Source organism: Vidua chalybeata, chromosome 23 (genome assembly GCF_026979565.1).
Source record: "Vidua chalybeata isolate OUT-0048 chromosome 23, bVidCha1 merged haplotype, whole genome shotgun sequence".
Taxonomy (NCBI): Eukaryota; Metazoa; Chordata; class Aves; order Passeriformes; family Viduidae; genus Vidua; species Vidua chalybeata.
The window spans coordinates 2,823,720-2,839,842 of record NC_071552.1 but is presented as its reverse complement, the minus strand read 5'-3'; the positions used below and the strand labels follow the sequence as shown (position 1 = coordinate 2,839,842).

Below are 16,123 nucleotides of genomic sequence, written 5' to 3'. Positions count from 1 at the left end.
GCACAGCCGAACATTTCCTTGCTAACACTCCCTAAAAAGCCTTCCCTCCCGTGCTCTGAACGGCTCATTTGGTCCTTTCAATACATTCCGGGGAGAGCTTTGTCTGCACTTGCTTTTCCTTCCCCCTCTGCTTCTCGGATCTGTTTCAGCGAGATAAAGAATTCCATTGCATTCAGAGGCCACACTCTTTCCCTAACAATCCTCGTGGTTTCTTTTTGCACAGCTCACCTGTGCTATTTGGTTGCTAGAAGGCAGATGGAGCATACCTTAGCTGGTAACTGGCACCACAGTTTGATTCGAAACACATTTCAGGGGCTGCTTTCTATAATTACAGATGGACTGGATAGAGCAGATGTCTGTGTTAACCTCCACTGGGTCAGTGCTGCAAGTGTGAGAAAGTGGCCGCTGTAGCCCTGGCTGACTCCAGAGCTCATTTCCACGGAGCCTGGACAGGTCAGGGAATTGTTAACACAATATAATCTTCCCCCTCCGGGGACCAGTTTGAATTCAGCCCAAGCTAACCCAGATCCTGAGTGCTTATCACGTTGGCTGTCTCATTGTTCGGGTTTGATGGGTCTCCATCTCCTCCTCCCTGGCACACAAGTATCCTCTTGCCCAAGCTTTTACCAGCCCTGGCCCCTCCCTGGCAGGCTCCCCTCTTTCCCACAGCCGCTTCCGCAGGGTTAAACAGGCCATGGGAACTGGGAGAACTGGGATCAGCACATCCTTCCTCCTGCCTGGCTGTGCAGGGGATACCAGCAGCGATACCTCACACCCACACTCACCCCACTGACGTGTGTGAGGTGACAGAGCCACCAAATCCCAGTTATTTTCATATTTTTAGAGCTGGACCTGATTAAACTCAGCGAGCAAAACATCCTTAATATCTGAAAATAATCCTGTCCCAAGCCTTCCCTCTAATGCACCACAAATTAATGTCACCCACAACTGTCACTGGGGGCACTTACCAGGGTCTGAGTCTCACAAACAGAGGCCAGAAGGGAATCACATCCTGAATAAAAGCCACAAACTCCCCTAATTTCACTGCTATGGGCAAAAAAAAAAAAAAAACCCTCCCGTGTATTCCTGAAAATTTACCTGAGATGGAGAATCAAACCCAGTCTGTGAAAAATCAAACAGCTAATTACTCACTGTGCTAATGAAAAAAAAAAAAAAAAAAAAAAAAAAAAAGCAGGCTTTATTCTAGTTAGAGTGAGGCATCTAAACCCAATTAATTCCCAGCTCACACTAATAATGTTCAAAAGGTCTCGCTGCACGTGGAGCAGGAGTGTCACTGTCACACTCGGGGACACCAAGGTCACAGAATTTCCCCGGGTCACACACAGAGATAATGGCAGCAGCAGAGGAAGGAGCACCTTTTAGACTGTGCTGCTTATCAGAATACTTCTCCCTATATTAAAAACAGCAGAGCTTTTAGGGGAGGGCGGGGGAGAGGATTTAAACCATGCAATTTTCTATTTCTTTTCTGTAGCTTTTTGATCCTTTCACTCTTGGGTCTAGCAAATGCAACTTTCTTCATCCTTGGAGATTATTCTTCAATTCCTCATAGAGGCTTCAATTTTCTCACAAATCTCTCTTCCTTTCACTTAATTTAAACATTTATGGCCAATTCCATGATTTAATAATGAGAAATAAAATTGGAGATTTACTAAGTGTGGAGAGAAGGCCTTTCATTCCATCTGGGGATTAAGAAGGGAGTTAGAGGTGTGAGCCCTGCTAGCCTGACCTGAGCTCCAGGAGAGCCCAATCCTGACGGATGCTGAGCATTCCCTGCTCCCACCCCAACCAGGGAATGCTGAGCACACTGCAGATTTGGCCCCTAAAGACTCAAGCAAGCCCATAAATCCACAGCAGAGCTGTTTTGTAGATATTTTGCTAATAACTTTAGAGCCTGACTTCATTTAGCATCAGTGGCAGCTGATCAAGCCCAAGCTGCTCCTCGCTACACCATTAATTTAAGGTAACTGTTCACTGGGATCTTTGGTTCCGCACAAACGCTCCCCAAATCACTTCTTCAGCCTCTGTCAATTATCCGAGACTAATGCACCTTGAAGTTACCTTTTAGAGCAAACATTTCTCCGTGGCCATAACTCTCAAATATTGTCAGTGGCCCAAAGATGGGGACAGTGCAGCTTTCGGCTTCGGAAATTGAGGCTGCGCGTTCAAACGGAGAAATCAGAAATAAATCAGCGCCAGCGGAGCCTCAAGATCTATTGCATTTTCATAATTTGGCAATTGCTAGGCGTGCTCAGAGGACCAAATGGACCTTGAGCTTTTTATGCAGTTGATTTCATTTTCTGGATGGCTACAATTAGATAAAGGCAGCTTTCTCAGGTACTGCTGCAATGGCACTGCTGCAAATGGAGTCTGGCAAATCAAATCTCCCCCACTCGGGGCCACACTCGCTCAGCTGGCTGCTGCCACCCTCTCCAGCACCGTGGGGACCCTCCTGGGCACTCAGTGCAGGATGCAGCTGCCCTGCTGTGCTTGGGAGACCCCCAAACTCAGGTGTGATCTGATCTGCCAGCTCTGTCCTCTCCTGTGATCCCTCAGCGTGGCATCCTCACATGTGGAAGTGCCACGGCACAGCCAGGCGCTCTCTGACCCAGCCTGGGCACGGATCCTGCTCAGAGCCCTTCTCCAGCCAGCTCTGGATCTGGCCCTGCCGTGGCACCCACCCGTTCCAGACACAGCTCATCTCGGACCACAATTTCCATCCTGTTCACTCAGACAAAAAGGGCTCCAGCAGACACAAATGAGCCCAGATATGGAAACGGCTGAGCCTCCCTCTGCCAAATGTCCTGGATTCGTAGCTCTGATGAGACAGAGAGGTGCCACTGCTGTCTGATTTTGGAATGGGGCTTTGGCTGGGAGAACAGGACAGAACAGAGCTAGAAGCTGTCTCTTCCCATCTTCTGTGTGTAACAACTCCATTACGGGTCTGGATCCCACTTGGAGAACGATGCTGGCTGCGTCTGTGGGCTGCCAGAATTCATAATAATTAACCATTAATGTTGGCAAACACTTGGCAAATCTCCACCCGCTCTTAGAGCCCTCTGCAAACAGGAACAGATTAAACCTTGCCAGTCCTACACATTAATCCAAAGATTTCCCTCCACTTCTATTCTCTGACAGGGTATTTAGCAAACAGGCTGAGATTGGGAAATACTCAGGTCACCCCCATTTTACAGGTGGTGGCAAAAGTGGCATTTCCAAACCCCCAGCAAGCACTGCTGCTCCATCAAGAGTGAAAGTTTGTGGCCTCCAGCCCTGCCCCATCCTTCCTCTGCCTGCCAAGGCTTCATCCTTATCTCACTGGCAAGAAAGACCAAGCAGGAAAGGGATGCAGACTCAGCCCAGTCTGTCATGGGTCAGCGAGCTGGTGCAGAGATAGTTCTGCTTCTGTCCTCGCTGCTGGGACACAGCAGAAAATAACCCAGAAATAGCACAGGGCACGGGGTGCTGTGACAGCAGCTTCTCTTGTCCCTGCTATGGCTCAGTGGCATTTTTACAACCCAGCGTTGCCGTCCTTGCTGCTGTTTTCTGACAGATCCTTGTGGACATATCTTGTCCAAAACAAACCTAAGAGCAGCGGGTTTCACTCCAAAATAGTGATGTCCCCTTGAAATACAGTGCTTACGTGGAGGAATTAGAATGAAATAGGTTGGTCAGAGTGAAAAATTGCATCGTCTAAAACAGCAGACTTCCTCCTCAAAGCCATTCCCTGACAAAACTCCAGTTTTCCACTCAAGGCCTAGCTCCAAGCAGAAATATCACCCATTTGACCCAGTCAGAGTGTGCCAGGGCCATTAGAAATGGCCAGCAGACAAACTTTCCTCACAGAGGAGAACAGCCTGGCTCCCAGGACCTCAGAGCACGGACATTTGGTGGCTTTCTGCTCATGTCTGGCTCCCCACCGTGTCACGACCTTCAGGACACAGAGGCTGAACAGTTCAATAAAACCAGGGGCTGTGTGTTCTCCCCCTTGCTCCAATTTAGCTCAGCCAGCAGCAACCAGAGCATCGTCCCTGGCTGGGCTCAGGAGCACTCAGGAGCATTTGCTGTAGACTCTGGAAGAACAATCCGTTTGAGGCTTGCAGCTCAGACATCTCAGTGCTCGTCTGGGAATAAAAAGGCCTTTCTTCCTTTCTTCTTTTCCTCCCCTGGTTCTTTCCCCCTCATTTGTGTTCATTTCTGGCTTTGAAAGGAAATTGCTTTGAATCTCAGCTCAGCAAGAGCTGGAAAGCCAGAGGACTCTGTTCAGGATCATTCCCTGTGAGTTCAGGCAAAAGCCAGGCTGAAACCTTTTTTTCTGAGACCGAGCAACATGAGGAGAAGTATTTGGGGATGAAGAGCAAAGGGACAGGTGCTTGGAAGGCAGAGTGTCCCTGCCCATGGAAAGGGGGTGGAACAAGGTCTCTCCCAACCAAAACCAGCTGGGATTCAGTGATACAGGGAAAGATGGAAGAGGTTTGAAAAAACATTTATGTAAACTGCCTTTTCCTCAGCAATGTCAGTGAAAATCCAACTTACCCCACGAAGAACCTGCCAGGAATGTCTCCTCTCCCTGCCTTTACACCCCAACAGACATTTTCTGTCCCTTGCACCCTAAACTCAATACATCAAACACTGAAAACAACAGCAAGGATTCGCCACCACATATTGATCAAAGCCCGAAAAACGCTGCTCCAAACCAGCTTGAGTCAAGGCACAAGAAATGTTAGGCCTTTCCCCTGTAACAGAGCCTTATTTATCACGGTGGAAAGGGTACTTTGGAGAGGCAAATGGCCAACTAGTCCCTTTGATACATGGAGATGCTTCAAGATAGGTATGATATAAAAAACCTCGGCAGAGATATGTCCCAGCTAATCTGACAGTTATCTCTTTTACAGCCAACTACTGTCATTTCAGTCTTTGAGAACTGCCAGCTATGCTGATAACTGCAGACCTCAACACAGCAGAGGAGAAAGCCTTTGTTAATTAAGCTCCCCTCATTTTCATGCTGCTCTGGCCCCAGCAGGGCTCGCGGGGAGCTGCTGCTGTGTGAACCTTTGTGCTGGTGATGCAGTGCCACACGTCCCCCCACCCCAGCCAGGACAGCTGCAGATCCTCACCCTGCACCTGGAATCATCCCTGGCATGAAATGCTGCAGCCCTGCCACCAACCAGACTCATAAGTCACCTGGAACACGGCAGATTCCCCCCTTGGAGGGGAAAAAAAACCTGCCCTGAAGGATGTATAAACCTGCCCATTGTCCTGATTTTCCCAGTGTGGTGTCGTGTTCCAGGGGAGCCAATTTATACTGAATTCATGAGAGCCACTTTGTGCCCAGAAGAGTTCAGCTCTGTCTTTTCAATCAGTTAGTGGCCATCAGACACTAATGGGGTTTCTGGAACTGTGGGTGCTTTATGCTCTGTTCTGCAGGAGTTTGGGCTTGCTGAGCTCTTCCCTCAGCCGTGTTCAGCCCCTCACTCCAGGCAAATGTGATGTTCCCTCACTCTTAGATGCTCAGCAGACTTGCAGGTGCCACATGTGAGCCCAGACTTACTTTTTACCATTTCTGGGGGCAGTTTGCAGTTCTCTCTGCCTGATTCTGCCCACACTGGGGCTGTTTGCCCTGGAGTGGTGCCTCACTCTCCTCCTGATGGCCACTGCTGCTTTCCCCTTCTAGCCAAAGTCACTGCAAGAAATTCCATCGTCTTCACTGGACGAACAAGTGAAGCAGAAGAGAGAAACACTCATCCTGCAGAGCTAAATAAAACTAAATGTTGGAGGGGCTTTGATCACTCATGCCAGGCTTTTCACAGCCAAGTTGTGACAGCTTCACCCCAAACCAGTCTGTCTTTGCTTATTTGCTCTTACAGAAACTCAGAAACCTCCTTAGGAACCAGCCAGCCTCCACTGAACAGTTCTCACCCACTTCTTTTTACCTTCTTTTTTACCACTCAGAGCCGTCACCCAAGAACCATCCAAACCAGTTACCCACATTCCTGTGTCTGTCCCACAGCTGCAGCTCCCAGTTCCCTGCCAGTTCACAGGGATTCACACCCCTTCTATAACTCCAAATCTCTGCAAAAAAAAAAAAAAAAAAGCTGTTCCATGTGGATCTTCCTCCACCTTTTGTGCCACTTACCTGGTGAGGCACTTGGAGAAGGGCAGAAGCAGGGAAGATTTCTGTGGCTGTGGAATGGTTAAAAAGATTCCTGCCTCAGGACCACTGAGGGCTTAGTGCCTGTTCTATAATTTATAGCTGAGCATCTCTTCCCAAGGTTTTGTGCTCACAGAACAACCCTTTTCTATTTCATGTGCACGGCTCAGCTCAGGAAATGCCCCCAGGTTAGTCCAGGCCTCATTAATACCTTCACCCATGCAACCTCCGGGGAGAAAACAGCTTTTTATCATGAGGTGAAAATGGAACTGCCTGGAAAAAACAACACAAACACGGGTTTTAGCCCACGAGGAGAGATTCCAGGCCTTTTAGTTAGGAAGCTGCCAGGCTGCTGTCGACTGAGCCAGGGCTGGAGAATTGGCTGTCAGGGCAGGGAGAGACGTGAGCCCGAAACAGAGGGCAGCAGGAGGCTCAACCACACTGGTTAGAGGGGATAAAGCAAAGTATTCCATTTTAATTGATCTAATCTTTGGCTCCCGGTGGAATTTGCAGAGATATCTTACTAGAATTACCCGGGGTTTATCAGGAGACAGCAATACTGGGAAAGTGCCTTTTGCAAGGCAAAATACTCCAGATCTTGAACTGCATTAGCATTGGGGCTGGCTGAGCAAAAGAGCCCCCACAATGGTTTCAAAGATGAGAGGAAAGGAAAGAAAAAAAAAAAACAAACCCAGGGAGAGAGGGAATATGTGAGATGTAAACCCATCTGGGCACACAAATGTGTGTGAGCACAAACCCAGCACATGCATAATGCTGCCTGCTCCCTCCAGGGTGGCACCTGGAAGGATTTAGCAGGGAGCAGAAAATACAGGACAGAAGCACATTAGAAAAGGCATCTCAATGACAGCAGCTTTTATCCTCCTCGTCTGAGGTCCATTCCTGCTCTGAGTGCAAAACCTCTGAATATTAAAAAAAGAAAAAAAAGAGAGGAGGGCAAGAGGGACATGAAACAAATCTCCTTAAAATACAGACCCAGATATAAAATACCATGTGGGTGGAGCAAGCTAAGAGGAGAGATAAAAACCAGGTGGTTTCTCATCATTTTTTTTCCTTGACATCCTCTGTCTGAGCAGATGACTGCAAGATCTTTGGAGATGCAGAATAATGTCTAGCTCTGTCAAGATTTCTCTTTATTCAATGCAGGGAAGCAGTGAAAAAAACATCAGGTCTGATAAATGATTCATGGAGCCTTTTCTTCTGCTAATCTGTAAATAAATTTTAAAAAGCAGCTTCCTTTTGATGAATATATTCTGCAGCTCGTAGAAACATGTTGGCCTTTAAGCACAACACGGGCGCTCTCAGATGTCTCTAGTGCTGCTGTCAGGACTCTGAAAGCCCAGCCTGGCTCCTTGCAGAGTTGGATGGAGTTTTACTGACTTACCTCAGCTGAGGATCTGCCTCTGCAACCCCATGGCATGGGGGGAGCCTTGCCTGATCTCAGTGCTCAGATTATGTCAGGGAGAGGGAACATCCTGTGGATTTACAGATGTGAAAGCCAGGAAGGACCTCTGTGAGCATCTCATGCGACATCCTAAAAAACAAGCTCTGAATCCTCTTCTTGCTGCCTGTTTTACAGTCACTGGGAGGCAGAGCTTCCCTTCACACCCTGCTGGGAACAACAGAATGGCCCCATCACCACGGATCACACCCCATTCCCTGTGCATCCTCCTCAGAAACATCTCCTGGAATCATCAGAACAACCCTGTTGTGCCCATCATCATGGATCACACCCCATTCCCTGTGCATCCTCCTCAGAAACATCTCCTGGAATCATCAGAACAACCCTGTTGTGCCCATCATCATGGATCACACCCCATTCCCTGTGCATCCTCCTCAGAAAAATCTCCTGGAATCATCAGAACAACCCTGTTGTGCCCATCATCATGGATCACACCCCATTCCCTGTGCATCCTCCTCAGAAACATCTCCTGGAATCATCAGAACAACCCTGTTGTGCCCATCATCATGGATCACACCCCATTCCCTGTGCATCCTCCTCAGAAACATCTTCTGGAATCACCCTGGATTCACCCCTGGGCAGCTCCAACCACCAGCTATGGGAAAGATGGAGCTGCATCCCTGCTCACCCTGCTGTCAGTTCTGAGTTCTCTCCTCCCTCATCATCAGGACTTTGGGATTTTTTTTTTTTTTTTTATTGACCTTTTCTTTTTAACTCCTGTTTTCCATTCAGCTACAGGTAACAGCAACACCAGGGGTGTGGACATCACCTCTTGCCTGTCAGGTTGCTGGGTTTCTCCCTGAGCAGTCAGGCCTCAAACTGTCTCACAACTTTCCTGTCTCTAAACAGGGAAGGAAAGAGAAGGAAAAAAAAAAAAAAAAAAAGCATGATTATACAAGGACATCTTTTATTTCAGTACATTCAAGACAAAAAGAAAAGAAAACAATTCAAGAACAGGATGTACCTTCACTCAAGGCTTTATCTCCCCTGCCCCTCTCCATTGTCATCTCTTTCCTTTTACGACCAGAAATTGCATAGAATTTGTTTTTTCAATCAGAAAATTAAATTTGCCAGTGTAAACCCCACATCTGTACCAAGCAGAGGGCGAGCTGCTGCTGTTTCTAGGGAAGTCACTATTTTCCTTACACGAGATCCTGGGCTAATGATTTTCTCAAATGCTGTGTGGCTGGAATTCACCCTGGAAGCTGAGGGTGCTCCGTGGGGTCACGGATTTGGGGAGCTCCTGAGCCTGGGGCAGAGCTCAGAGTCACTTCAGGAGCGTGCAGAGCACAGCCAGGGACACTCTGGGGGTCCCAACACCTCCTCCCTCGGCTGCTGGGGATGGGCAGCCTCCCCCAGTGCTCCCCATTCACCTCCCTCAAAAGGCTGCCCCCCACCCCATCCCAAGGAGAGAAAGGAAAAGGAAAAAAAAGCAAAAGATGACCCCAGAACGAAACAAAAGACACAGAACCCCTGAAATTCCAGGCGTTTCAAGGCCTCTTTGAGTTCACTGTGTTCGTTGGCTGTTTTTTGGCATTTTAATATATATATATATATATATCTATATATATCTATGTATAGATATATTTCTCTATATATGTAATTTCAACAACTCCTCAGATGGACTTCCAGCAAATGCTGCTTCTCACAGGGAGCGTGTCCCATCCCATCCTCCCCTTCCCCCTTCAACCCACCTGCCACCCTCTGGAAAAGGAAGAAGAGCTCAGCACCTGGTGCCTTGGGGACTGGGTCCTGACATACCCAAATTAAACAAAAAAAAGCCCCAAAATAATGACTCCTCCCTTCCCACAGCCACGGCAAATAAAAGTCCCACCCCTTGGAGAACATCCCCCAGTGAGTGATGGAGAGGCAGCGCCGCTGTCCTTTCTCCTGACCTTGGAGAAGGTCCAGGAACCCCTCCTTGACCCTGGGTGGGCAACGCCTGCTACACCAGCCACCCGCCACGTCCCTCCTTCCCAGAGACAACCTCCGGACGCCCACCAGCCTGAGGACCTCCCTCCTGCCACGCCAGGATTCAGTGGACACCAAAAACCTCAGCCAGCCCTCCGGCCAGGCCTTAGCGTCCACCCCAAGGTCCACCTTGCTCTGGAGAAGCCGGGTAACTGCTAATTGATTTAAAAACGAGTTGACATTGTACAAGTCCGTGTTCTGTAAAATGGAACAGGACCCTCTCGCCCCACCCCGACGCCCCCGGGCCTGGCGTTACTCGGGCCCGCTGCTGTTGGTGGCCTTGTCCCACTCCAGGCTCTCCTCGCTCCGCGCCGGCGACCCCGCGGCCGGCCGCGCCCGGAGCCCCTGGAAGCGCCGGCACTCGGGGCACACGCGGATGTGGGTGCAGCCCCGGGCGACCAGGGCGGCCTCTTGTGCCAGTCTTTGTGCCAGGGGGTCTGGCTCGCCCCCGCTGCACAGCTTGCCGTTGCTGAGCGTGGTTGTGCTGCGGGCTCGGCGCTCCTCGGGCAGAGCGGGGCGAGTCCGTACCACCCCCCCCCGCCTCCGACGGGGGTGGAAACTGTCCTTGCACAGGATGATGTTGCGCAGCTCCGTCACCATCTCTTGGCACACCGACACCTGCAGGGGACAATGGAGCCGTCCTGCTCACCTGAGCAAGCTCCGAGTCCCTCAGGGGCTCTGGGCCCTGCAGTGATGAGGGCTTGGAGTGACCTGGGATAGTGGGAGGTGTCCCTGGCCATGGCAGGGGGTGGAACTGGATGAGCTTTAAGGTCCCTTCCAACCCAGGCTGTTTTAAGATTCCATGGTGTGATTCTGACCCCACATTTTTATGGACTCAGTGCTGCTGGTTTTCAACATCAATGCTCAGACATTTACACCTGACTTAACCCAACTCTGCCTCTCATCAGAGACCCCCCTGTGTTCTTCATCCCCAGATCAGCACAAGATCCAAACCTGCTGCAGGTAGGAATCCTGTCCCCCAGAAAGGCACCTGGATGTTGTACACATCTTTGATCCCTTTGAAAGCCCTCGGAGCATCTCTACAGCCTCACTCTGAGTAGGAGCGCACGAGAAGCTCATGGATTTTAGACCCTGCCCAAAGGACCAAGCCTGTTCCTGGGTTTGAGGTGTCCTGGCTGGGATTGCTCCTCAGCCTGGGTGCATGACTTGCTCTAGGACATCCCACAGACAGCAATAAACACACCCTGTCCCCTCAGGACACTCCCAGGTCCTACCTCCGACTGCTCAGAGTGTCGAAGGCTCCACAAAAATTCCAGCATCGCCATAAAAATTGCTACGATTAAGCCACAGATGAGCACCACGAAGATTCCACCAATGTTCTCCATCCCCAAGCCTAAAATAAAGCAGGAGAGACACTCTGGAGAGGCAGACACATCATAAATCTCAAGTGTCACTGCACAGAACCCCCAGGCTTTGCTGTTTTGTTGGCATCGTAGACGCCCAGCCAGGGACCAAAACCACCGAGCCAGCAGTGTCCTATTAATAGCTCCCTGCATGACTCAGATGGCCCAAGTGAGTGACTTGCAATAACTGCAGGATCGAAGCTGCCTGCTCAGAAATGATGATTTTGCAGATAAACAGCCAGAACGTTGGAGGGGAAGCACAAAGCAATTTGTGGACAAACTGAAAACAGGAGGGGAAAAACGCAGGATCAAAGGGGCACATTAATCCCTGCAAATTATTCACCGAGCTCCAGTGGCTTTGAACTTGAAAAGGAAGAGGAGCAAGGTTGATAAAGGAGCAGAGATGAAGGAGACAGGGAAGGGCTTTAAAGGAAGCTGGCACCAGGAAAAGCTCCTTTGATTGCATCACAAAGTGCTGCAGGAAAATGATTCCGGCTGCTCGGACTGCAGTGGGAAAGGAGAGGCTCCGAACGAGAGCAGGATGCTGTGGCACTACAGGGTGACAAAATGGGGTCCCTGCCACTCCGGGGTACCTGGCTGTGGGTTGGGTGTCTCTGCCCAGCCCACCTGGCCCATGAGGAGGGAACAGCCCCTTCCATGGACAGCTCATCCCACCTCCCCTGCACAACTCGCCTCCTATGGGATGACCACCATGCCTAACCAGCCTGCATTCCAGAAAGTTCCACCAGCTGAAGGAAAATCCTTCCCTTAAAAACCTGAGCTTTCCATGTGCTGAGGCCACCACTTCACTTGCCACCACAGCTCTGGTCCCCAAAAGTGTGCCTCCATCTGTCTGTGAGATGAGCTGACCTCAACATTTGCTGTCCTGGGATATGGTTCCTCTCTCCTGTGTTTGGTTTGGGTCCCTGATTGGATTGATTACTAAAAAACATGTGCTCTGCCCTGGGTTGGCTGTATGAGGCCATTACTCAACAAGAACATCTATAAAAATCTTCCTCTCCCTCCTGTAGCATTAAATCAAGTGTAAGAATAGATTATTTATTGACTTGATCTCAGTGTGGCTTTTAGACATAAAACCTCACCAAAACCCTTGTAAATCACTGACCTGTTTTGTTCTAAAACTTAGCAGGTCACATTTCTGCCTCCTCCTCCGTCATTCTTTTGGCACCACCCCCAGAGCAATGCAGGGAGTCTGTAAATCAGAGACTTTTGCAGAGGTGCTTCCACAGCAATGGCAAGGCAGATAAAACAGCCTGGAATCACAGTTCAGACCCAAAGGTAAAGGCCATCCACTCCCCTCCGCAGCTCCCACGTGTGAATTTTGGGTTTGCACCTCTCTCTACATCCTCCTATCATTCTCTCTGGGTGCCAGCTCAGACACCCAAGCTCACTGAGGGATATTTCCTTTCTCCACACAGCTACAGCCTTCCTCATCTCCCAGACTGAGCAAGTGAGCCATGGCAAAGGGAGCAAACCAGCAGAAAGACTTGCCCAGGGTCACAGATTGTGCTGGGTAGTGCCAGAAACAGCCCAGCTTCCCCCTTCCAAAGCCATCTCAGAACAGCCCCCAGCCTAGATTCCACCTTAGAGTTGCCTTTGGCACAGTCCAGGGAGAAAAAAAAAACCTTCCACCTTCAAAAGTAACTCATTTAATAGCAATAACCTGATGTCTTACACCTTCAGCCTGGAGATAAATAATTGGGGTTGTCTGTAGAACAGCACCGCCCAAAAGTGAGCATCACCTCCCAGCCCCGTGGGGTCTGCACAGACACACACACCTACACCTGCTGCAAGGTCAAAACCCCAAAAGAGCTTCCCCAGCCCTGTCTTGGCTCTTTTCTCTGCTCCCACAAAGGTCACAAGGCTGTGCTTTTAACTGGGGGGCCTGCTGGCCTCGCAGAAAACACTTGCTGAGGAAAGGGCGGCTGCCAAAACTAAAAAATGCAGCAACTGTGTTAAGCTGGCAACTGCTCTCATGCTGGGACATCAGCCTAATGTGGTGGCTTTTATGGCAATTTGCATAGCATTACCCAAAAGAATTTGCTTCTCAATTTACAAATGTACTAATAAAGTCCTTGTGTCCCTTTCCCTGGCTGTTTAAAAGACGCTTTCACTTGGAGCCATTAACCAGCGGGCCTGTGGTGGAGATCCATCTCCCTTCAAGGAACTCAGGATTTTGATCTGATCCCTTCAGCCATCCATTTTCCCAGACATTCATTAGAAGCTAATTTACCCTCCATATGCCTCCAATATTTGTCATTTGGTTGTTCCTGCTATCTCTGCCCCAGGCAAAAACACACAGCGTGAGGCACAGCGGAGCTGTTTGGCTTTCTCCTTGAGTTGTGAAGGAAGGAATCTCAGGTCAGGAGAAGGGGAAAAAGTGATTCCCAGGCAGACCTGCAGCTGGGTGTTCATCCTTGCACCTCTGGCCAGGATGTTTCTGTGCCTGGTCCCTTGGGAGTGCAGGGCTTACCTTTGGCTCTGTGGTCCTCCTCTTTGGGGCACTTCCCTCCTTCCCACCACTTGCGCTTCAGGATTTCCAGGCGGTTGTTCTCCTGCAGCTGGAGGATGGCCAGGTCGAACTCGTCGCGGAACACGGAGCCTGCAACGCCGAGAGGGACGTGGTAGGGCCCCACCTTCCTCCCCATCATCATCCTCGCCACTCGCCCCACCCCAGCGTGCCCAGCTAGCACAGCTCCTCTCTGGGTGGCTTGGAGGGGTTGTCAGTCCATGCAAGCCATGGAAAGCTGCAGCCACCCCACTGGGAATGCCACCTGGTTAATGTCACTTGCAGAAGGTGACTTTACCTGGCCACCAGGAGCCACTCAGGCCACTGGAGCAGGTCCATGGCAAGGGGAGCTTTGGCTTTTGAATGAGCAGTTCAGTATCCTGCTCCTGCAGACCACAGAGGTCCCTCTCTTGTCATTCCACCTCCAATTCAACCTTGTTCTAACGCTCCTTCCCTCAAACTGCTCACGGAATAGAAATCCTGAGTTGGAAGGAGCCCAAGGATCATGGAAGCCAAAATGTCCATGTCGGAGGAGCTCAGTCCTGTGCTGGGCACGGAGCTCTGCTGCAGTCCCAGTGTCTGCTACCAGAGATCCTTGTCTGCCACCAGAGATCCTTGTCTGGTACAAGAAATCCTTGTCTGCCACCCTAGGAAGGGCCATGGGAAAGACTGCACTTCTCCCAGTAACTCTGCACTATTGTCCCAGCCAGCAGCTTTCTGCTCCTCTTATCTGCTACAGTTTCACTGTTTAACAAGACAATGTCAGAACAAATTTAGCCCTGAAGGTAGGGATTTGTACTCACTTTGATCAGGTTGCTGTGACTTTACAAGCTTACCCGTGTTCCCTAAACTAGAGTGGCTGTTTGTGTGACGGGGGCCTTATGTAATCCACCTCAACTTTGTGTTGCTAAATGCCAGGGCTTAAAGGTCAGGACAAGGCTTCCAGGCTGTCCAAAAGACCAGCGGATCGTTTGGAATAACAACTAAACCCTTATTTAGTGGCGATGTTCTCTTGTGAGCTCATACATTTGAAAGACAAAACCCCTGCATTTGTTAAACCTGATGAGAGCCCCTGAATCACCCAAGTCTCCGGCCTGCAGTTTCAAGAACCACCAGCTGTTAAGACATTCCTGCTAAAAACTACCAGAATTGCCACAGCATTACTTTGACATCACTTCTGGGATTCAAACAAGGAGCACAAAACGATGCACGAACACTGGTTGGGGAAGGGAACAGCAAAGAGCAGGTATGCAAAAAACAAGCAGCAATTTTGAGACATCTTTCACACGAATTATTGAAAGAGCCGCGGTCGCGTCTCACACGGCTCTGGACCAGAGCAGGGACTTGCACATCTGGCTCTGGACCAGAGCAGGGTCTTGCACATCTGGCTCTGGACCAGAGCGAGGTCTCACATCTGGTTCTGAGCACGGGCAGCAGGTAAGGAATAAAAAGGACCCTGTGAGATGCAACGTTGGCTTTTAGAGCCGGCGCAGCCTTTGGAACGCTCCGGTCCTCTGCCGACAGCCGAGAAGGACTAGAATTGTTCTTCACTGCCTACCGACGGGCATGCCAATCCCGTAGCCCTTGGTGTCCAGAAGGCCCCCGACCTGCGTGAGGTTGCAATTGCGCTGCCGATAATACTCGTTCATGGTGGACTCCAGCAGGAAGGCGTAGTTGGAGTTCAGCACGCGCGCGATCCCTTCCTCCGTGCTCTTCACGAAGACGCTGGGCTGCTTGGAGTACATGTAATTCCACATCCGCTGGTACGTCTGGTAGCGGGAGTTCTGCGGGGAGGAAAGAGGCAGCCACAGCTCAGGGAGGAGATCTGGGGGTAAATTAGACCCCTAAAACTGAGCTCCCGAATCAGGCGCTGCTGCAGAAAGGCCACAATGGAGAGAGGAATCAAATCTGATTTCAGATTCAGAAAGGATTTTGGTGCCTCATCTCTGTTTGTCTCAAAGAGGCCCAAATGTGTTGGGAGTTTGTTGGAAAAGCTGGGCATGAAATGCCCCAATTCCAACGGGGTCTGGAAGAATTCTTTGTGTAAATTAAATTAAAAAAAAATCATAACTTCACTGACCACACATCAAAAACACATTAAAAAGCCTGAAGAAACAGCTCCTGCTTGGTTGATTGAAACCTCTGGGTGCTCCCTGTAGCGCTCACACCATACTGCCCATCCCTCAAACACTGTCCCAACAGTTCTTCAGTGTCAGAACCAGACTCCAGCACCCTGAGGAGGGCACTGAGGGCTGGGGGCAGCACAAAAGCTCTCTGGAGGTTGCTGTTCACAAATTTAATTCAAAAAATAACCCAGATTTGGTTCACCCCTCTGTGAGGTAAGTTAAAGTGCTTGCTGAAAAGAACTGGTTTTTTTTTGTCACTGATTACAATAAACCAAGGCTCAGCCAGCCCCAAATCCTCAGAGCTGGCTGGTGGCTGAACCACCTTGGTCCGATGAAAGGAAAGCTGAGAATGAGGAATCTCTCTTGCCTGTGCTGAGCAGAGAGTGAAACCTGCTCGCACAAAGCCTGAATGTAAACACACCCTGCTCTACATGAGGATTTTCATACTGTCAAGGGCTTGTTTTCTCTGGCTGGTGAGCAGTG

General features: G+C 50.0%; 1 protein-coding gene across 1 annotated transcript in view; it reads right to left on the bottom strand.

Annotated features, from left to right (window-relative positions):
- Positions 1-9,790: 9,790 nt before the first annotated feature.
- The window catches only part of GRIK4 (glutamate ionotropic receptor kainate type subunit 4), a 126,969-nt gene continuing 120,636 nt past the window's right edge, over positions 9,791-16,123 (bottom strand). Inside the window, exons 16-19 of the mRNA XM_053963370.1 lie at positions 15,073-15,298; positions 13,479-13,607; positions 10,856-10,974; positions 9,791-10,238 (exon numbers count right to left, since the gene is read on the bottom strand). Of these exons, the coding sequence (XP_053819345.1) occupies positions 9,873-10,238; positions 10,856-10,974; positions 13,479-13,607; positions 15,073-15,298 (840 nt within the window). The 3' untranslated portion in view covers positions 9,791-9,872. The remainder of the gene's footprint in view (positions 10,239-10,855; positions 10,975-13,478; positions 13,608-15,072; positions 15,299-16,123) is intronic.